Here is a 23,352-nt window from a genome sequence, read left to right on the forward strand (position 1 = left end):
GACTTCTTAAGGTTGTTTATTTTTCCTTATCTATAACATTTTTTCTGTGACTTGCTGAGGTTTGTTTAGTAAGGAAGCTGTGGTAATCTGCGTGCCCTCTGGGGCGGTGTTTGCATTTTATATCCAAAGTTACGTACAGTCTGTTTACAATATTGTGCTAATAACTGTCATCTGTGTTAGACAGTGTGTCTCTGCCTTAAACTAATAGAAAAGTGTCACCATCACACCAAGACATGGGGGACAAGGAGAAAGAGAAGAAGGCCAGGACATGCCCAAATTTCTCTATCTTGTACCCCTGAATCACATTCTAAAAATCTCAAAATTCTATTTTTTCACCCTATGTCAAATCAGCTATTACACTACTCAAACCTTTGTGGCTTGTAATTCCTCATACAGAATTGGCAGCTTTTTTTACAGGTTAGAATCGAAGCCACAGGTGTTTTTGACTTCGTGCTAAGGTCCCCGAGCTCCCTGCCAGGGTCTCGAGACAGCCAGGGCAGCCAGAGGGATGTCCTGGACTCTGACAATAACCCAGCAAATCTAAACTTCCCCTTTGCGTTTAACAGTTCACTTTTCCCATCCAGACAAAAAATTTCCAAGTGATTTTCTTGTGTTTATCTTGTCCTTAGCAAGTAGGGGTGACCTTTCAGATTTTGCTTTGCTGTCAGGGTGTGCTGAAGCTCTCACCGTGGGGATCAGTGACACTCCCGCTCCCCTCGGCCATGCTCCGCAGCCCAGCACCGCTGCGGCACCGCAGGAGAACCTCCTGGATTGCCTTCACCTCTGCTTGTCTGGAAAGGGATTGAATTCTCTCTTCAGAGCTGAGTTTTGGTTGCATTAGGTTTTGCTCAAGTCACTTGGGGGCAGTCCCTGGAAGGCTGTGAGGCTGAGATGAGTGGACAGGCATGGGGTGTGACGCCGTTGAGCCAGGGACGGGTGGAATGACTCGCACGATTTCAGAAGGCAAATGAGTGTTTATTCAAAAGCACCTCTCTCTTTTATAGAGAACATCGTGAACATTAATTCCATTGGTCTTGCAGTAAAAACATTTCACCTGATTGGTACCCTGGACTCAGGTCAGTGTGGCAGAACAGATCTATAACAATATGAACGGAAAGCAAGATAACAGATTGTTTACATTCCTCCCGGACTTTATCCCTGGCTTAGCCTGGCAGAAATCTTTCTCTTTTTCTCTCTGACTGAACTGAGAATATCCACAGGGGTGAATGAATGTGCCATGAGCTTTGGCAAAGGGAAAGCTCCCAGATCTGGGGGTGCCACAGGGTGGAGCTGGCAGTACTCAAGTGCTCAGTGCTTGCAGTGTTCCATAAGCTCCCCATCTCCCTCAGACTGGGATTCTGAGTGAGAACACTGGGGAGGATTTGGCCATGAGACGGCTGGTGAGTACAGGATGACAGGAACTGAGCTCTGCACAAAGCAGGAGGTGCTGCCCTGGAGGGGACACTGGCCACTTCTCATGGACAGGGCTTTGCCTTTGGCTTGTTTGCCTTTGCCTTGCAGCCATAGCTCATATTTAAGCTTTTGGGTTATGGGGAAACAAGCCAGCAGTGTTTTTCCCTGTGTGGTTTACTTGCCACTTTTGTGCCATTTTTTCTATCTCAGTAACTCTCTCGTTTTGATTATATTCCCATTCACATTGCACTGTTCAATCCCAATATATTTCCATGTCCCCTGTGAGACAGAGCAAGTCTGAGATCTGGATTGCTTCCTTTTTTTATTCAGTGTTATCCAAGGAAGGCAATTTTGATAAGTGCACACAGAAATTTTCAGGCAGAAAAGGTCACCTGAGCAATTCCTGTGTAACAGCATCCTGATGATAATTGAGCAGTACAAATATTGATCATGTCTCATTGGCAGTTTGGGGGGGTTGTTGCTGTTTCATAAGGGAATGCAGTATTTATATGTGAAAATACAAGTGTTATATTTGTGTCCAGTGACCTTATTTAGGTACATGAACACGTTTAGAATGACCTTAATAAATTATTGTAATTGACAGAATCTAGTTTGGTAAAATTCAGCTAATAAGCATTTGCTTGTTCCATATTATTTATGTGTTAACACCGCACTTGGAATGCTTGGAACATATAAAGATAAAATCCTGCCATAATATCTTTTTCCTGTGGGCTAACAAATGGGAATATTGTGTTTAGACATGGCTTTGAGTGGGTCTGTGAGGGGTGAGGATGTTTGAAGCTTGTTCTGTGACTCACCCAGGTCTTTACTTGCATTATTTGTGTTAAACCTCCCAGCCCTTGTTCCTGCTTTTGAAGTGAGTGAAATGCTGCACTGTTCACTGCTGCTTCTATTTAAGAATTTTCAGATGTAAAAGAAAAGAAATGGGTTTTCATGTCTTAACTTTCCTGCACTTACAAACTTTTATGGTTCCTTGGCATTCGTCAGGAGGAAAGTAGATGGCAAGCGTGTTCCTGAAAAATTCTAATTATTGCTATTTCAGGTGGAAGAGAGACTCTAAGTGGACACATGAGATTTTTAGGATGGGAGGCTTGCTTAAAAAACATTTTTATGTCATTTTTTGGGATGGAAGTGGGATTGACCACCTGGTATTTTCTCTGCTTGTTTGTTTTTAAGACGTGGGGAATTAGTAGATGTTAAACATGAATGTGTCTTTAAAAATTTTTTGGATGATGTGAGCAGTGTCTTTGTTTTCATTACTATTTTTCCTCTCATAAAACCAGAGAAACAAGTTAGTGGAATGGCAGAATATGCTTCTATCCATTTTCTGGTTTTGCTTTCCATGGAGGAGAGTGTTGGGGAGGAAAGGGCACGAGCTGATCCAGGTGTGGATGTGCCACCTCCACGTGTCCATGCAGGGACACAGGCCCAGCTTTATTGGCCTTTTCCAGCTCTTTTCTCTTCCTTTAACCTACCAGAGCAAACAGGAGGCAGTTGGAGATGTCTGGGAGGTCATGTCCTATCAAAGAATAGGCCTGACTTGTCAAACAAAAAAATTTGTAAACTGTTACTTATATTTGTTCTTAAAAAGCAAAGTTTGCATTTGGTTCAGTGAAGCAATGCATTAAAAATACCCCTCAAAACTTTGCCAGATGAAGTAAAACCAAACACAGTTCATTTTGCTGATTTAAATTGCACAAAATAAACAAATGGGCTTAGCCCATTCAACCTTCATGTCCTGTTACTGGCACTGATAAATCAGCTTACAGTATCCTGATTGATTTTTCTTTAGAAATAATTAGTCCATAATAGATTGATATTTGTATACCTTGCTTTAAATACTGTTTGTGTATTCTGAATAAACCTGGTTCAGCCTGGTGTGTTGCTAAAAGGCTGCAGGTTCTGTGTGTGAATTTGCAGATTATTTTGGGAGTCAAAACTCAGCTGTAGTTTTGAGATCCTCTTCTCAGCTTTGTGCCGTGAACTAACTCATATAATCTATGGTCAACACAGTATAAATCAATTTATATCTCGAATAAGTCTGAGTTTCTTCACGTGAAGGAATATCACCACAGGTAACTTATTTCAAAATCTAATGTAACAAATGTCATTTAGTGTTATTGTCATTGGAGAAAAACCTCTATTGCTAATTCTGTTTGAAAAATACACTTGAGTTGTAGCACAAACTGCCTCCAAGTATCTTTCCAATCCTTTAAAAAAAAATTGTTCATGGCATTTATCTTTTTTCGCTGCTGTTTCCCAGTTAATGTTGCAGAGTGAAAGATGTCAGAGTAATTAAGCATTAAAAGCAGGAGAGCTTTGCAGGTGGAACGTGGGGAGCTTGGAGTGAGCGTGGCTGTGCCCGTGACCTCCCAGACAGATCAAAGCCTAATCTGGGTGACAGCTACAGGATGGCAGAGCTTGCCAGGGGCCTTGTGCAGCTCTTTGTCTGCAAATCCTGCCCCAGAGCTGGGAGGATGTTTTTAAGGATGAACAGGTAAAAGTAAAAGGCTGTCTTTTGACATTTTAACTAATCCCTTCTAGCCTGTGCTTTCCTGCACATTGTGGATATTTGCTAGCAGGAGGCACTGGCTTTTTCACATATGTAACATGTCAGCTTGAATCTGGCGTGGAATTGATGGGGGGGAATGCAGCAGTTCCACAATGAAATAGATTCTGATTGTATTAAAATGACAGGCCCTGGCCTTTTACCTGCAGAGCCTCCCCCTGCAAACTGAACTCGCAGCAATGCAGGTTGGCATCACCCCTGCTGAGGCAGGAGCACTGCAGGGAGAAAAGAGAATGGTTATTTCCTGGTAACTCTTTTAAAATTAATAGAAGGAAGTTTTAGTGATAGGTTACACCATTAGAGCAAGAGTTTGGGATTAAAACCCCCCAAACTCATGGGGTTTTATATTAAAAAATGGGGTTTATATAATTTGAGCAAGGAAATGTCATTGGTGGTGTGCATGCAAGCAGTAAACTTGATAACACTGACAAGTATTAGAAGAATGTGGAAGTAATTTATTTTATTTAGATGATCTGACTGGTTTGCATTTTATTGCTACTTTAGTGAGTTTATGCAGCTATTTAAAAATAATGTCATTTTTCAGCAAAAGACACAGGAGCAGTTATTCCAACACTGTTTGCACAGTCTGCTGGCAAAGTAAGGGGCTGATAAACCTCCATTTGTTCCAAATGACCATAATCTTACTGATAACACAAATCTTCCAAAAAAAAATTGTTATAAAACTGATCAGGACTAGAAGACAAGTACAAAACCCACACAGGAGTGTATTGTTAGTGGTTATGTTTTAAAGGCTTCAGTGAACTTTTCCATCATCATTCCTCATTTCCAGAGGTGAGCAGTACCCTTTTCTTTCTCCAGGTAGTATTTCAGTTTGTAGAAATGCACAGATAAAACCAAGTTGCTTTTTAAGGAATGGTTTAACGTTCATAGACCATTCAGAAGAAATCATCTTCGTTTTGGAATACTAAAAAGGAAACCTCACATGCCAATCAGTAAATTCTGAGTGACTGGAACAAATATTAAATCTGTGAAATCAAACTGAATTTACTTTCTGGCTGTAAAGATTGAATTTGTAAATTTGACAGGCAATTTAAAGGGCATAAGTACATAAAATAAAATTTCTTATCCAAATGCAACTTGAAAGTTACCTGTCAGAAGAGGTTAGAAGTCTGCTGCTTTCTCTCCTGAAGCGTGTCCTTTCACTTGTCAGTTTAGAAAGGTTAATACTGTACAAAAGAGCAACAGAAAGACCCTTTTTGGTGTAGTTTTGTGCTTGTTTAAAAAAATAATAATTCAATTCCCCTGGCTGAATAATAATAATAATAATAATACCTTTTGATAGAAATAATGTTTTAATGCAAATTGTTTCAATTCAGACACTGTGTGTGGTTATCCTGATTGGCAAGGGCATTTCTTGGGCAGTTCATTCCAGATTCTGAAGCATCAGAGATGTGTTTTTAAAAAGGGGAACATGCTTTTCCCTGCCTGATCTCCCCATGCTCTGCAGTGAAACATTTCCAGACCTCAGGAGGTGATGCCAAGCTGGGAATTTTGCTTGGTGTTGCTGACTCCTGGTCCTTGGCAGAGGCCCCACTGTCTCCAAAGCTCTTTTGCAGCTTCTGTCGAGGAAGAAAAGTTGGATTTGTTCAGCCCTCACTGGGGAAAAGCAGGGTCTGGTTCCAGCTGGGGATGAGGAGAGGCTTTTGTGATCAAGGGAAGGATGGAGAGCTCCAGCGGGGCATTTCCTTTTGGAAGAGCCAATAAATCTGGGGTTTGGAATCCATCTACCTGTACCTGGTTTGGGGTTTTTTCACCTGTCTGAACAGTTTATCCTTCTCTCACTGGCACAGAGATTTGGATGAGTGTGTAGTGCTCATGTCAATACATTTAAATTATTGGAACAGATCACAGCTAAGGGCAATTTCAGAAGCCAGAATTGGTTAATGTACAAAATACAGAGTTGAAACACTGAAGCACAATTTGTATATTCTCTTATTTAATCAATGCTCGTTTCCCCTTTTAGATTATCTCCTTTTCAACAGCATTAATATACCAAATATTTTATGGTTTCTTTCTTAGGTTGAATTAAAGAGGAAGTACAATGACCAGCACAAAAGTACAAGAGGCCTTTTATCAGGGAGTCAGTGGTATGAAATTCAAGCTTACAGAGCTCTCAACCAAGCCCTGGGAAGGTGAGATAAACATAACTAAAACTATATAAATTTGTAGAACTTTTTTTTTTAGGGAGATCTTTAAAGATTTATTCCCCACTTTTAGCACAAAGGGGTAAGTAAGGCCAAACGTCTCATATTGCAAATTTTGTCTCTTGAGCTGCTCTGTGCTGACAACTCTCTGCTTTTCAGCCTGTTGTGCATTGTTATAATTCAGAGATTTTGCTTTACATTCGGAACCCACTTCAGTTCAGTTGAAGTTTTATTGCTCATAGTCCAGATATACAGGAAACAAAAAGCACAAGCAGAGACAAATAGTTCTTGAGCTTTAAAGCAAATGAAGATCTTCAGGACTTTTGCACTAATTGTTCACACCCTCAGTGGGCTCAGAACAGTTGTTTGATATTTAGCCTACAAGTATTTTTGAAAGGGAGAAATAGCAGTGGGGTTTTTCAGACCTTTGCAAAAGGTCAATTCAATTATTGTGCTCACTGATCTCTTCCCAGATTTAGAAGAAGTGGTATAGCTTCCATTTCCTAGATGGAAAAATTCCCCCAAATGTTATTAACAAGGTAGAATTAATTCATCCTCCTTCAACAAAATTTATCATATAAATAAAGATTAGAGCTGTCATCCATATCCATTGTAGCTGCTGTGCATCTGTCATGGATACAGGGCCACAGAAACATCAGCTGGAAAACTCTCCTGATTTGAATTAGTCCTAATGCAAATGTGATGATATAAATGAAGGCTTAGAGAGAAGGAAATATCACTGTGGATTCTTGTTGTAACAGGCCTGATTTCTTAAATTCCTCTTTGGAATCGAGGAGCATTAATTTAAATAGGTTAAGAAAGCTCTCAGTTGTGGAATACCAGTAGTGAAATAAATCAGCTTGAACTTAAATCAAGTTTTAGTGACAGTTACTTATTGTTTAATTTATTATTTGGATGGTCTAAAATGGAGAAAATAGGCTTTCATTCTGACATAAAGGTACAAATTGCTTATCAAACCACGAGCCAAAGCCCTTGCTAACCTGTGATGTGGGGAAGGATTTTGATAAAACCAGAACATTCCACCAAGCTGGCAGGAAGCTCTGTAATATTTACACTGCCCAGTTAAGAGTGGAAAATGAGTGATGTGGTTTGATTGGTTGTGGAATATTTGTGTGCTTTATTTTTAATTTAGCTGTTTTCACGTACATTCAGCAGCTGAAGGAAAATGAAGCTTCCATGGCATCCATAACGATTTTGGTGCATCCAGCAGAAGAGCACTTCCTGTGTAATTTTGCGTATTGCAACTGACTCAGAGCAATCCCTGTTTCCTAATTCCCACAGGTTTTTACTGTGTGCCCTCTAATTACATAAATACTCTTTTTTCCCCTCACTTTTAGGTGTATAAGGCACAGGAATGACTGGGGGGCTCTTATTTTAGTTGACGACCGCTTCAGGAAGAACACCAATAAATACATAACTGGTAAGAGGTAAAAATCTTTTGGAGAAAATTCCTAACATTGAAAAATACTGAAAACTCTGAATTACAGAAATGTGGTTGTCCAAGTACAGGTGAATAGGAAGGCTCAGAATGTGCCACACAGAAATTGAACTGCTGAATATTCAATATAAACAAAGGTTTTCTGTTTGTAGTTTTATACTGGGTAGAAATAAATGCATGTGAAGTCAAACGGATCCTGCTCACAACCTTTAAAAAAATAAAAATTAGAAAATAAACTGCTTAGGAATGTGTTTTCACCTTTGTTCCTGCCCTTTTTGCTGGGCAGAGCTGAGCTCACCAGCCCATGCTAGGCTTAGTCAGCAGGTGGAGCTCAGCTGCTGCAGTTGAGTCCAGCTCCTTCTCTGATGAACTAAAAATACATCGAAATTACTGAAGGAAACACTAGAAATTCATATAGGAGCAGAAATAATCCATATGTTCAACACTTGGTAAGATTTCTTTCTCTAGAAAGTAAAACTTCACAGAAGAGTGAAGTTCTCTGTTGTTGTGGGTTTGGGGTTTTTTTGGTTTGTTTTTAAAATTGATATTTAAAGAATATTTAAATAGGTTCAAAAACACTTTCTAAAATCGAGGCAGTCAGTTTTTACTTGACCCCTGTGTGCTGCAATATAATCTAAAAAGCTGTTATGTTCAAGACATCTGATATTTAATATTTTGATTATTTTGATAGGAGAAGGTTATAATAAAACCTGTAGTTGTAGAACAGCTGTGATTCTTACTGAGTTAGTGTTACTTAATCTGACACAAAGTTGTAAAAAGCTTCATTATATTCAAATTTTTATCAGACCCTGTTTATATGATAATAAATAGCTGCACTCTGTGTAAGTCACTTTTAAATAATTCATGATAACAAGCAGAATGAACAGCCAGGCATCAAAGAAATATAATGATGTTTATGCAAGGCAGCAGTGTGAACTTAAAGAGAAGATCAGTGAAAAAGGGAAAGGCTCTTAATAGAAAAAGAAGGATATTTTTAGTTTGCATATCAGAATACTGCCATTGAATAAATCAAGTTCCCAGCCCTGGAAAGGAGGAATTGTTGTAGCTTCATGAGCAAATTCTTGAAACCTTTGAGAATATACCTGCACAGAAATATTTGCACTCTTAGGGTATTGTTGTGACCGGCCCCTGGCTGGGTAATAATTAGCAGACTCCCTGTATTACAGAAGGCTGATCAATAATTCTTTATTAAGAAACCCATTGTTCTTTTATAGACTGTTAGATACACGTGGACCTCATTGGTCCTTTCCTTGAAACACCATCACCGTTGGCTAATGAAGAAACCCCCTTTGGTAAACAAATCTCCATAACACATTCCACATGTTTGTAGCATCCCATGAACTCTCCCACCTCAGTCAATTCCCAAGTTTTGGCCCTGGCAACAGCAGTAACTACTCACCATAGAGTTAGTCCTCCTGGGGAGAAAAACAGTCTCCCATTTGGGCTTCTGTGCCACAACTTCCCCTGTGAAACTTCCCTTGGTTTCTCCTTTCCCTGTCCTCTCACTGGGTTGGTACCGCTGGTGGCCACCCCTCTTTCCCTGAAGACCAAACCCCTCTGCCCAGCCCTTAGCTCCGCCACCCACCCCTTCCCCTTCTTAAGCTGTCTCCTCCACATGGTCGGTCTCTTTTTACCTCGCTGGGTTCCCTTCAGCCACATGTGATATCCTCCCCTGGAATAAAACCCTGCAAATAGAGCCTTTCTTGCCTCTATCGCTGAGCCAGCTGCGGTGAGTGTTGAGTGAGGGTCTGACTGTGTTGCCTAAAGGTTTTCTCAACCTGCTTTTCCACAGGAGAGGCTTGCGGGGCAACAGATTTTAGGCAGCAGCAGCCATTACTCCGACACCCGCATTTTTAATTGGCGCCCAACGTGGGGCCCGAGCCCATGACACTGAGATTAAGAGTCTCATGTTCTCCTGACTGATTTACATGTTCATTTCATAACACCAGCTGCAGCAAGTGGAGATAAGAATTGTTCCTCATTGTTTTCTCTGATCTTCTCACAGCCTTCCCCAGGACGATGCCTGGGAAAGTTGTGTTTCTCTCTGTTTCTCTCTGCTGCCACATTAGTGTGTTTAGTGCTGTGAAATGCCTGATGCAGGTGCTGTTATTTTGGAGTAAGGTATTTTTCCCCCCAGGATTGTCCAAGTGGATCCGGCAGCAGATCCAGCACCACGGCAATTTCAGCAGCGCTCTGGAATCCCTGCACGCCTTTGCCCTCCGCAACCAGAGGGGTGTGGAGCCTTCCTCAGAGCACAGCTCTGAGCTCCCTGCACAGCCCAGGGACCTCTCACAAGGCTCTCAACAAGAGGCCACCACTCCTCTGTCCCCTGATGTTCCTGCTAAAAGTCAGGAGCAAAATTTGGACTCAGAAGTTCATTTTACTGCAACCATCAGCTCAGTTCATCCCACAGCATGGGATCAGCCAAGTGACAGCACGGCAACAGTGAAACAAAGTATGTTCATTTCCACTGGCAATTTCAAATGTGGGGTTGCATCTTTTTTGGAGGAAACAAATGGTTTTTAAAATTGCAGAAGTGCTATAGTGGAAAATTATAATTACTCACAAATGTGGAGGAGCTGTGCTCAACAGAGTGAAATTAATTCTCGTTCCATCTGGTTGTCTTAAAAGAATAATCTTTGATAAGTTTATAGTACAATCAAAAATGCTTTCATTTTAATTTCTTTTTCCACTGAACACTATGAAGATAATTTAAAATATATTTGAAATACATCAAGATTAGCATTATTGCAAGTTGAGCCCTGGTTTAAGCTACATCTGTTGTTTAGGCATTGCTGTGAGACAATTTCCATGCGATCTCCTCTAGTTCCAGCTTCACAAGTAAAATCCATCCCTAAATTTTAGTAAAGGTTCTGATTTCATTTCAGTCAAGGAAGAGGTGAATAAGATAAGAGCACAATAATAAAGATTACAAATTTCAAATCCAGTCATACTCTGCCTTTATGTGCCTGTTAATCTATTCATTTAATTTAGACAATTCATGTGCCAAGATAGTTATAACATCTGGGCTTTTGTTTGTAGTATTGTTTTTAGTGAATGCTGTAAAATCACTGTAAACCTTCTAAAACAGTGGTAATTTTGATGTGGTAAACATGTTGTAAATCAGATGCAATTCATTTATGTTTTGTGATTTGTCACAGGTGACCAGAAAGTTGATGTAGAGAGCCATTCTCACCATGTAAGACAGAGAAGGAAACATATGGGCTGCACCCCCAAAATGGCATCAATTAAAATAGAGACCGAAAAAATGAATGATTGGACCAATGCTGATGTTGTGGAAGAGAACTGCTGCTCTGAACCACTGACTTCAACTCCTGTAGCCAAGAACTGCAGGGCCACAGCAAGCAACAGCCCGGAGCATGTGAATGGGCACAGTGACCTTATTGATCATTTCAATCAATGCCAATCATCATTAATTGCAGAGCATAAACCAAGTGGACCAGAATCATGTTTGGAAACAACTCATTTTTCAGTTAAGAGTGCTGAAGCCCCAGTTGCTGAAGGACATCCTGGTAAGCTCCAGCTTCCAGGTGAGCCCTGCAGGGAGCTCCCTTCAGCAGAGAGAGCTGAGCCTTCAGCATTAAATGAGGATGAGGATGAGGATGAAAGCGTTTACTTCACCCCAGAACTCTATGATGATGCAGACCCAGAGGAGCAGAGAACTGATCCCCCGCTTGCAGCCTGTTGTACCGCTGGGAATTGGGTGGAATGTGGGAACTCCACAGTCCCTGCTGATCCTTTTGCCACCAGCACCTCAGAAACACAGAATGTGACTGAAAAAGCCGAGGCTGGCAGAAGTCCCCAAGGAGTTATGGAAGGTGTGAGGAGCAGGGACAGTGAAGTTGGTGCTGCAGGGGTGGCAGCAGGAGCAGAGCAGAGAGGATCTCAGGAGATGGACACCCCCAAAAGGAAAATCAGCCTTTCCAGATCCCGAAATAAAGGTGTGTCATCCTTTCTGCTGGGCAATAGTGGCACCTGGTGACAGCTTCTGTGGGAATTGTGGTGAGCAGCCCTCAAAACACCACAGGGCAGCTACACCTTCCATGTCCTCATGGAACAAAAGCTTCCCTCAGGCTCCATTTCTCATTGTATTTTTGGGGTTTTTGGTGTAGTTTTCTAGAGATAGAATGAAGATTCTTCATCCTGACTTCATGGCTGAAGGACATCATGTCTGGAAATTCTGTATAGAAACCCAAGTAGGATCTGACTTGGAATTATTGGTTTGTCCATTACAGATTTAATTAATCCACCATTAAATACAGTCAAGTAATCAGGTTTTTCCTCAGAAAGCAAAGCACTCATATAACCAAATTATGGTTTTCTGCATTTGTTAGATTGGGGGTTTTTTAGTACAACATGTAGAACAGTATCTTTGCAGATCAAGTCATAGACAGATTGAGCCTAAATACCAAAACAGGTGTATTCTCCAGTACTTTCCTTCCTTCCAATTTCTTACATCAAAATGTCCAGCAGGAGCTGTGCACATTTTGATATTTGATGAAGATGAGAAGCTTCTTCAGAGAAAAAAATTGAGATTTCTTTAAGTTTTCCTTTTGTGAGACAATCTCATTTCTGTTGGTTGGATTCTGTGTTTATTCATGTCAAAACATGTTCTCATTTGTATGTCCTACAAGCACTTTTTGCATGTAACATATAAAATGTAAATTGTACACAAAGGTCTTTGAATCTTGCCCAGTCTATTTCTTTTTTAAGTATTTTAATGTTTCTTTCATTTTCTGCAATGAAAACAGCCAGGATTTTTCTGTAATAAAACATACTGACTTTTCAAGAAAAGATTCTTCATTGCCATCCTACATTCATATGAAGATGCAGGATTTTTGCAAGCTAAAGATTGGTTCATAGGTATTGATACTTTTTGTTTAAGAGTAGAATGAAATTATTAACTGGTCATTTTCCATAGAAGTTCATCTAAATAACATTTTGAGTCCATCCCTACAGAGCTGTGAACATGCTCATATCAATAGGATTTAAATTGTGACATTTCTTTATGAAATAAATTCATCTTTATGAAACTGGACACTATTTGCAAGAATGGGAAGAACACTAGAATTTCTTCAACTGGCAGTATTTGGCATAAGGCTTTTGGTTCAATTTTTGCAATATTGATGATCAATGATCAAGTTTCCTTGGTTTAGGTATCCTGGATTTCACTGATGGGTTTGGTTTAGTTAATAGGGCAGGAATTCCAGTATTGAAAAAACTCTTTGACTCATCTAAAGAGAAATATTCTTAATGTCTGTTGAAATAATGCTGAAGTTCCTGTTGGTTCCTGGCCTCTAGAGCTGTCCTTGGGCTTGATCCTCGGGAGTCCTGATCCTCAGTTTTCCTAAAGCAAATCTCCTGCACCAAACCCCGTTGTGCATTTTTGTGTGTCTGAACAGATAACAGAAATCACTTAAGCTTTGTGACTTGTCTGCTCAGCCAGTGGCCCACAGCCTCTTATTTGTCTTTCAGGAGATTTGTCTGTCTTTAAATCCATAACATTCAAAAAAAAGGAAGAAAATCCATCTCCTTTTCCTTATCTGGAGCAGATTGTTCCTTTCTTGAGCTTGTGGTGCCTCTTCCTTTGATCAGAAATCCTTTAAGGCAGGGCCTGCTCTGTGTCAAATCACACCCATTTAAACTTTATATCAAATTAACCGTTAGTTCTAAAATAGGTATTGAAACATCAGCACTTGTTACTATGATTTCTGGAAAAAAAATCTGTCCTCTAAAAACTCAAATCAACAGGTGGGTAAAACCCCTTTGTGTTCTGCTGGGTTTGCAAGGTAAGGGGTGGACTGTTTCTTTTGGTGCAAATTCATTCTGAATTTGTCTTTCCACTTAATAACTGTGCTATTTGATATGTTAGAGGTAATATACTTATGGTAGTTCTCAAAATTAAATGCTGCCCAGCCTGCAGACAGAAGGGAAGTGAAGTCAATATAGCAAATTTCCTAGGATCATTTATTTGGATTTATCACATCTATCAAGGCTAAAATATTGAAAATGCTTTTCCTTCTATGATATAATAGCTCGGTATAATCTCTGTTGCCTAACATAATAACAAAATCTTGAATTTATTCAAGGATTGAAAGTTCAGAGGAGATGCAGCAGAAGGAAAGCTGCCCTTAGGCAAAGTGGCTCCTCCCGAGAGAGAAAGGTACCACATCCATGGATTAAATATGTGTTCTGAGTGGCTGCTGAGTGCTGAGGTGCAAGGGAATTAAGAATAATTTATTATAGCATTTTTCAAGTGAAATAATACAATGAATTAGTTTCTTCCTGATCTGCAGAGCTCTGATTTCCACACTCAATAGATACCTTTGTTTCTCGTGGGAAACACAAAGGCACCAACCATTCCAGGCTCCTTTGCAAAATTCCCAACAAACTGATAGCTTGCAGTGTTATAGGGAATAAAATCCCTCATATTTTATATGACAGTGTTTCAATTTAAGTAAGATTAAACATTTTAAGCATGGTGTATATTGAATTAACTAATATAAATTATAATCATCAATGCAGACTCCTTTGAGTATTTCAAGTACTGTATTTCTCTGAAGCAGTTTGCATAGATTTATTTTATTTACATTTAAATGCTTCAATCTGCATAGTTACTGTATGCAAACATGCATTTGTGCATTGCCTTGTTAGAAGGAAGCACACAACCAGCCTTGCAGGAAAGGACTTCATTGTGTTGTCTGTGGAGCTGAAATCCTGCCCAAAGCACAGGGTAAGATCAGCTCTTTCCTTGGGGGGGGTGGGATTTCTCATCCATCCTTTTACTTTCCCAGTTTTGGATGCTGGAAGGGATATTTTAGAATAATTGGTTCATTTCTCCACTGGATTTGGTATCTGGATAAATGAGTTCTGAGACCTGCAGAAAGCCTTTGAGGGGAGAGAAGGGAGTTGTGACAAGAACAATTATTTAAAATAAGTAATTTTTTCTGGCAGTTTTCTTGATTCAGTGGTCCTGCCACACTGACCTGAGCTTAAGTCTGATATTTGAGAGTTAACTGAAGGCAACTTCTCCTGCCATTGTGGGAGGCTGCAAGGAATTATTTGGAGCATAGTGGCCCATTCATTGGGGTTTGTTCTTGTTAATTTGCTACCAGTTTATGTGAGAAGTTTGGTAATACCTTGGCACAGTAACTCAGTGAATCCAGTGCACGTTTGCATGGAACTATCAAAAGTCTGACTGAAATAATTACACTGCTATTCTTCAGTGTGTAACCTACTTTGTATTAATTTGGTTTTATTCTGTTGTGACACGTTGTACAAAGTGGGGATGAGCTGCTTTTGGGAATTCTTTGTGGTTTTGTGAGACACTTTAATTTGGGAATGTCTAAAGGCTGATAAAAGTAACAGCAAATCTATTTTTTAAAAAATAAGCTTCATCTTCAGGCCACTGGGCCATTGTGATAATGACTTAATTAAAGATCTTCTCATCAGTTACATGCAGGAACAATTAGTGATGCTTCATGCTTAAACAATCTGGATCTGATGAAACCAAGAAAGAACAAATCTCTTCAGCAAACCAAAGCTGTGCCTGAGGGACAATGGGAGATTTTCCATATTCTGCACCTATTACAACCAGGCCAGTTAGAAAAGTCCACAGTGGGCAGGCCCAGGACATGGAAGCACTCCTCACCTCCCTTAAAGAACCTTTAAGATTTGGGTAATCTCATCAGGAGCCTTCCATTCCCTCCTGAATTTATCAGTATCATCACATCTCTGGTGCAGAACCTGTGAAATGGAGCACAGGGCTCAGGAAAAGCATTCTGGGGTACAAAAAGTCTGCACTCAGCAGCGTGGCTGTTGTCAGCAAGGAGTTTTATGTTGTTTAAACTGAATCTCAGATGCCAGTTGATTGAGGAAAGTTTAAAAATCTGAAAATTAAAAATAAATGGCTTTATTCAAAGTAGATTCAAGCTCGCTGGTCGATTTGGGAGTAATAACAAGGGGAAAATTATCTGTTGAAAAGTAAATTTTGGACACATTAAAAATTTTAAATAAGGCCTTCTTCCAAGGGCCATTTACAGCAATAGAAGTCTTTTCAGTGCCTGCAGTGGGTATTGGATCAGGGCCTAAATTCCCATCTTGTAAATGTGGAAAGTTTGCAGCATGGTTGAACAGTACTGTATTCAAAACCATGTGTGTATATAAGTCTTACACCCCACTTTTTAAATTATAGGAATTTTGAGAAAAGCTTGTTACACTAATAGTGAGCTGCAAATAATCTGGAAACTCTTCAGAAATGCCAATGTAAGAAGCAAAGAATCCATTAATAATTGTGAGTGTAAACTAGAGGCCATTTCAGAAGATGATAATGTCATGTTGGTCATCTCAGATGCTGCAAGTCTTGGTCACCTTAAAGAAACTTTGGAGGTTTATCAGATGCCAGTGAAAGGTAAGTTCTTACTGATAAATTCCAGCTACCATTTGTCAAGCCCTTTTGCTTTAAATTCAATTAAATACCATTCACAACATTGCCACCCCTCCCTTGGACCTTTTGGGAAGCTCATGGTGAGGTTTTCCTTCCTCAAAGCTCTGTGGGCTCTGCACATTTAACAAACGCTGAAAAGGAGCTCCAGTGTCCCCTGCACTCCCAGATTTGTTGGGTCCTTTCCTAATATCCTGATGAAGAATAAAAGAAAAGGATAACGAGCACAGAATCCACTTCTTGCCAGTCAAAATCCATGAACTGGCCACGTGTACCCTTGGTTAAACAGGAGTGCTGTGTTTGACAGGAAATCATTCCAGCTGTCAGCCCATGCCATGTGCAACCCTTTGGTGCTTCAGGTGACAGAGCAAAAAGAAAGTTTTATTTCATATCTGGGCAATTCTGTTGCCCATCCAGTGGTGTTAGGCTGGCACAGATAATGAGATGTGATTTTGCCACAAGGACTGAGCATTCTTTACCATCTTTCTGACATTTTGAAATGTGTGAAATGCAGCTGATAAAATGACTTTTTTATCTCTCTTGATTCCTGTAAAAACCACTTTTTCTTTCTTTTTGAAAGACCTGAATGGCAGTTTATCTTTAAATGCTATTTGGAATGAGAAGGAGTCTTCTCTGACAAGTTACTTGCAGTGCAGGAGCTGTGTCCTTCAGTCCATTTCTCCAAGTCCTTTGATAGGAGCTGAGGTTACTCATTTCAGTAATAAAGTGCAGTCATGGGTAAGTCAGATCAGTTTATTTCGTATAATAAAATGATCATGGAGTGATTTGTACAGGAAATACTAAAATACTATTTTTGTAAGAGGTAGAATGAATATTTAGCTAGATAATTTTATATGATTTTTCTGATTTCTACCACAGAGATTTGAAATGATAGTTAAGAACTGAGTTCAGGTCACTGAATATATTTGTCTGTTCCTAATTTGTTGCAATGTCTGTAGTATTACATCTGAAAAGGGATGGGAAAATAGCAGCCATCCATGTCTTTCATGAAAGGAAAACCAGAACAAAACATATTTACACAAGTGCTGTAGACTTGAATTCTCAGACATGTAATTTTATGTTAGTTTTGGCACTAAAAAAGAAGAAGTTAATCAGCCCCTGAAGGATGAACATGGACACGGTTTAATGGAGTCAACAGGAAGAAATTTCTTTATAGGTATTGTATTTCAGTGTGAGCAAACTGAATTCTCAATAGGACCCTTTGAAATCTAGATGAGAAAATTCGGTATTTTTCTCTTAAAAGTGGAGGGTGAGGCTCCATCCTGAGTGATCTGTGCAGGTAAGCCCAGGACACCTCTGCCTTCCCTGCATTTCCTTCATTTATTCCATGGATATAAATACAGTTGAGCTTAATGAGAGATTTTTGAGGCTGAGTCCTTGCCAAAAGCTGAATGTGATCCTCATGTTTTGCCTGTGTGTGTCATGATCAGCTGTCCAAGCTGTTTGAAATGCAGTGTGGTGATGGGACAGGGTTTATGAAGCATTATTTGCCATGAATTTTGGGATTTCAAACACCACCACGAAGATTTAATGGCATTTCCAGCATTCATTTTATATCAAACATAATGAAATGTTACACTGAGGGAATTTATACTGGCAGAATACGAAATAAAGGGATCCTCTGAGGTAGAACGAGTTGGTTTTTTGTTTTAGCTTCTGAGCTATCTTTGTGTGGCTCTTCCCTCCCATCAGGTGTATATATGGGATCAGCTGGGTTTAGCTTAAAAATGTAAAACAAACCAGTGTTTTCTTCTCAGCCCACCTGTAGATTGAACTTCTGGGTTTTTTGAGCTAAAAATACTCTGTTAACTCCAGCAGATTTTCTGAATGAGTCTGTTCCTCTCCCATTCTTCCTTGTTATTCTTTCTGTACCCACTAGGAAGAAAGCTCAGAACCCTGTAGGCCTGCAAGAGGTTGAACCCCCCAGCTCTGGCTTTGGGGAGTCATTGTGAGAGCTCGTGGCTTTGGGAGAGACGCATCTAATCTCTTAATGCATGGCTTTGTTTCAGGAAAATAAAAATATCCCGCCATCTTCCACAGAGCTGGGGAACCATTACCCATCTCTGCTTTGGATCTGACCATGTCTTAGGGTAGATTAATGTGACAGGTGACTCGAATGTGGGATTTGAGGGGGTGAGGAAGGAAACTGCTATTTTTTGGAGGCCTTTTTTTTTATTTTGTGTGTGAAAATACAAAGGTAGGATGGACTGGGGATGAATGATGCTAGAGGTAAATACAGCTTTAATTTTATCACCTTCTGGCTTTAAATCCACTGGCTGTTGTTGTCTTGTAATTGGGAATATACTGATGTAAATGAAGGCACACAGAACGAGTCCCAGGAGTTGAAAATGATGATTTATGATGTGCTATCATTTACCAGAGCAAACACAGATGCATTAAAGTGAAGAAGCTGTGATTCAGTCAGTCTTAGCTCCCAGTTCTATACTCTTGAATCCAAGCTCCTGCTGTTGCTGAGCAATATATTTGTGGAGATAAAATCAACATTATAGTTTCTGCTGCTGCCCACCCTGTGGTAAATCATGTTCATTGTCATGAGGTATCATGTGTCATCTTAAATTGCTTCGTGTCATGGGCTGACCATAAATCAAGTACAGTTGGTTCTGCAAGGCAAGGAATTGTTCATTTAATAGAAATCACATTGCTCCAGCAAAGCAAGCTTAAAATAGAATCCCTGGATTTAAGAGTTGTTATTTACTCCTAGATTTGGTCACTCTTTAAAGAGGCAACGCTGTATTTTCATTACTTAAATTTATGGTGGGATTAACAAATTTGCATCTTGTACTTTTTTTTGACCTCCTTTTTTATCAATTATTTCTATTGAAAATTAGATTTTTAAATTTACTGCTACATTTCTACAAATTCAATTGCATCCTGTATTCCCCATTGACCTAGAAACCTCCATTAACACTGAAACAGTGGCATATAAATTATTATTATTTTTTTGTATTGCTTTAAACACCCCAAGTAATTTTATACACCCTAAGTAATTGTATTTTTTAGGACCCTAAATGAATGTATATTCCTTTTTGGAAATAGAATTGTGTTTGTGAAATGGAATAGAAGGCAGTACTTTGGAATTAGAGAGAATATTTTGGTAGCACAAACGTAGGGGTGCTTTAAGATGTAGCTTAGCTAATGTACTAAATCATCCTTCACATGTTAAAAGGCGACCGAAACCCACAATTAAAATTTTAAACTTATTAAGGAGTTGTTGCTATCACTGATTAGACAGTCAGCTGTTGAGACAGTAGCTTTTATATAACAGGATATTGTTTTGTTCATCACGTTACCACATTTGGCAAACTTTTATCTTAATGCGCCTATCGGGAATTCCAGTCTGACCTCAATCTCAGTAAAGCCTCGGAGGGGCCGGAGCGGAGCTGGCGGGAGGTGCCAGGGCCCTGCTCCCAGACTGTATATTTGTTATCACATGTTAATCAGATTCATCATTCTGTTTAATAAAGATTTCAGCTGCCACGCGAATGCATAATCGGCTATGTCTGAGTGCCCGTCTTTTGTCTCGAGCAGATTGCTCAAACTGTATTAAGCATCATTAGACAAAAATGACGACCTTATTAATTTGTCCTTTCTGTGTTTTCCAGCAGATTGGGCCTCATTATTATGCAAACACAGTACACAGAGAGGCACCAGAAGTAGCTCATTAATGTTTCTTTCCCCTTAGTACGTAACAGATTATTATTGTGAAGTGTGCATGAAATAATTGCTAATTATGTGCCTTAAATTGTACAGTGATTGTCTGTCTCGGGGTTTTTCAGCAGGTTTAAGAGCACTGGGGAAGGCCATCAGAAGCTACAGGTTAACGGGTGCTGAAGCCAGTAAAGGGGAAGGGAATCACAAAACATGCATTTTATCACACGTTTTCCTGCCTGGAAGGAGTAATTAGGACAGCTCTGGATTGCTTTGTAGTTACCTCTCACTCCTCTGCTTATTGTAAAAGAAATGACTCCCAGCTGGCAAATAATTTAATAGATCTGTCTGCCCCTGAGTAGATGCAGGGGAGTTTGAACCGTGTACTTTTGGTAAAAATCCAGTAGATTCTGCAGAGGTAAAGCCTGAGTTGGTGTGGATCCCTCATTTACACACCACTAAAATCTCCTGGATTTCCAAACACTGCTCGTTCCACCATACATTTTCCCAGACTCTCCATTCAGTGTAATTCTCCTTAAAATTCGTAAGCATTACAGAAATTACATGCCAGGCTTTGGCATGGGTCTGCAGTTTGACAACTTTGTGCTAAGTGTGTAATTGGTTTAAGCTGGGAGTGCCTCACACTGATCCATGGCACAGCTCCTGTAATCTGCCTGCCACCGTAGCTGATAAGACTTGGCCATGACCAAAGTTTTTGCAGTGCTCGAAATAAAATCCTGATCCATTAAGGGTTTGCATGGATTTAGCTTTATAATCTGGTTTAGAAATTGTGAGTGGTCAGATCTTGGATCCAGGCTTTGTTGTCGAAAAGATGCCATGAAAACCATGACATCAGCTTGGGTTTTCCTAACTTTGCTTTTGTTGACAATCTGAACTAAATAAAAGTGGCTATTTTGCAGTTATTTGTTGTATATGAGCACTGAAACAGGTATCTTGGAGGGTTAGGAGGAGGAGAACATTCATCTGACTTTACTTACATTAAATAATTGTAGTGTCTGACTGCATTTGGTTGATGCTGCATAGTTGCTTATGTCAGCTGATGCCACCAGTTAAATGTGGTGGTGACTTCATGCAATTTAACTTAAAATAAATGCAGCATGTGAGCTGTAAATATTCTTTAAACATTTCACACAGATCATTACTGACTATTTCTGAAGCACAGACCTATATTACACTTCCAAAAAATCAAAATGAAATTGTTCTGTGGAAACCAAATTCTCTTTACTGCACTATTCATTGTTGGGCACACAGATATTGACTTGATAAATCACTTGGCAGACAAAAACTGAAAATAGCTGCAGAAATAAGTATTTACTTGCATTATTTGAAATGAACATATTGCTATGAATAGGCTCAGATGTACTATCAATGTAGAGGTTCTGCAACCATGATCATCATTTTCTTTCTGAATTTTCAGTGATGGTATTGCACACTGATATTTGCCTGTAATTGCAGCCAGTTGTCAAATCAGGCTGCAAAGGACTCATGTCCACATTTCCTTTGGACAATTTTCATTTTCCTTCCCAATTTGTGTTTTCCTGTTTTTTCTGCACTGTGTTTTGTCTTTCCCTGCTACTTTGAGTTTAACTGATCTGTTTAGTTACCAATTTTAACTAATTTAAATAGAACTATTTTTTTCAGTGTGTGATTGTATTTCAGATGAAAGGCTGTGACCCACAAATCAACTCTTGAGCACTTGCTTGTTGAGAATTTCCAAGAAATAATGTTCCGATGGCCAGGGAATATTGGAACTCACCTGAGTTTGTGTCAATGGATTAAATATTTTCCATGAGTCTGGCTTTCCCCTTCTGATGGTGTGCATCCAGAGATGACCTTGGAAAAGGTTTTTCATGTTGCTTCTTTCTGCTGGTGCCAGAATCATTTGTCTCCCAGGAATTATCTGTCTGAATTGCTTTCCTTGTGCTTGACGATGAATATGTTTCCTTTCACTCAGCCAAAATGTGTTTGTTCCTCCTGTCTCAGTCAGTAGATCCTCACTAGGATCAGTGCTGTTTTCAACTCTCTGGGAATATTGTTTGCTGAAGCCTTATTAAAGAAGAAAAAATGGATTTATAACTCTGGGAAGAAGCTGAACAGTGTTTCAGTAAATGTCTCTATGTGTGTTTGCAAAATCTGCCATGTATTTATCATCACATCCATGCTTACACTGCTCACTGGGAAGGCTGAGAGCTCTTAGGTGTCAGGGACTGAATATTTTATTCTTTCATTCCTTCAGGGCTATATTTAAGTGAAACTAAATCCTAGTAAGTGAGAAATAAATGTCAACCTCTGAATCCTGTCCTGCAGTTACCGGTGCTCCTCCCTGCTCATGCCTCCCAGAGAAATCCTGACATCTAACTTAGCAGCATTATTTGAATTCCACTATGTTGAAATTTGCTTTAAAATAGGTAATAATTTCTTTAAATATTCTTTAAGGAGAGAAAGATTTTAAAATACAGGGACAAACCTGGTATTGGGCTGGTGCAATGTGTATGAAAAACAAAGTGCTGAGACAGTCACAGCACTGTGATTTATTGCCTGCCTGGTGCCGATAATCAAGTGATCTTTCATCAGGCAAGGCCAGTGCTCACTGAAGCTGTGAGTGGCAGAATGCAATCATTTTACTTGCTTCCTGGTGCAAAAATAAAGTTTGGCTTAAATAAACTCAGGTATCTTTGCAGATGAAACTGGCTTTGGAGCAAAGGCTGAGCTGGAAAGGTTCTGCCCTTTCCCTTCTCCCCTCTCACTCCCTGCTTCAGGCTGTTCCTCTGCTGCACCAGGGCAACTCCTGCAGAAACTGCCTTGCAAAATGCATCTCTGGGATGGTTTGGATTAAGAATATTGCCATTTCTATGGGATTAGTTTTACACTGCCTTATATTAGGCATCTGATTCGTGGTACACTCCCCCAAATGTTTTTTATCACTAAAATGAGATCTGGGATGCGAAGACACAGAAAATGAGCGCACTGATAGCTGATGCTTCAAAGCTATGGAAAATGTCCAGTAGCAGCTGCTGAAATTCCAGATTGAACATTCCAATTGTTTTATATTCCAGTGAGCAGCCATTGTTGCAGGCCAGTATTTTATAGTGATTATGGCAGGCCCAGGGTGCAGCTGCCACTGACCCCTCCAGCAGCCGTAACAAAACCCCTCTTTGTTATCACTCTGGGAAATGTCTTGGCCATTGTGGGGCTGAATTCAAACCAGCACTGCAGTCATGCACAGGGAAATTAAAAGCTCCACAATTCACTGACAGGAGTCTAAATGTCTATATTAATGATTGTATTCAGGCCTTTTTTAAAATTGTACTTTGGTATCTTGTTACATAATTAAAATCGAGGTGAAGTTGAAGTATCTAAACTCATCATAAATTTAATAGACTGAACTCTCCCTTCCTATAAATTTCTGTGCTATTATAAAATATAAATCTCCAATCAAGGTAAGAACATTTAATTTAACTTTTATTCTCAAAGTGAGTGTGCTTTCAAGTAGTTGGACACCAGCTTTACTAAGTGATAGCCATTTTTC

The 23,352-nt window shown here is 39.7% G+C and overlaps 1 protein-coding gene across 4 annotated transcripts in view; it reads left to right on the plus strand.

Moving 5' to 3' along the window:
* The window catches only part of BRIP1 (BRCA1 interacting helicase 1), a 95,290-nt gene that overhangs the window by 36,733 nt on the left and 35,205 nt on the right, over positions 1–23,352 (plus strand). For 2 of the 4 annotated variants that reach the window (XM_068210665.1, XM_068210666.1), the window contains exons 17-24: positions 6,044–6,156; positions 7,527–7,609; positions 9,786–10,103; positions 10,810–11,610; positions 13,759–13,832; positions 14,324–14,402; positions 15,864–16,079; positions 16,693–16,850. In XM_068210665.1, the coding sequence (XP_068066766.1) occupies positions 6,044–6,156; positions 7,527–7,609; positions 9,786–10,103; positions 10,810–11,610; positions 13,759–13,832; positions 14,324–14,402; positions 15,864–16,079; positions 16,693–16,850 (1,842 nt within the window). The remainder of the gene's footprint in view (positions 1–6,043; positions 6,157–7,526; positions 7,610–9,785; positions 10,104–10,809; positions 11,611–13,758; positions 13,833–14,323; positions 14,403–15,863; positions 16,080–16,692; positions 16,851–23,352) is intronic. The other 2 variants (XM_068210667.1, XM_068210668.1) reach the window with 2 other exon arrangements.

The sequence above is a fragment of the Anomalospiza imberbis genome, chromosome 20 (assembly GCF_031753505.1).
Source record: "Anomalospiza imberbis isolate Cuckoo-Finch-1a 21T00152 chromosome 20, ASM3175350v1, whole genome shotgun sequence".
NCBI classification, from domain to species: domain Eukaryota; kingdom Metazoa; phylum Chordata; class Aves; order Passeriformes; family Viduidae; genus Anomalospiza; species Anomalospiza imberbis.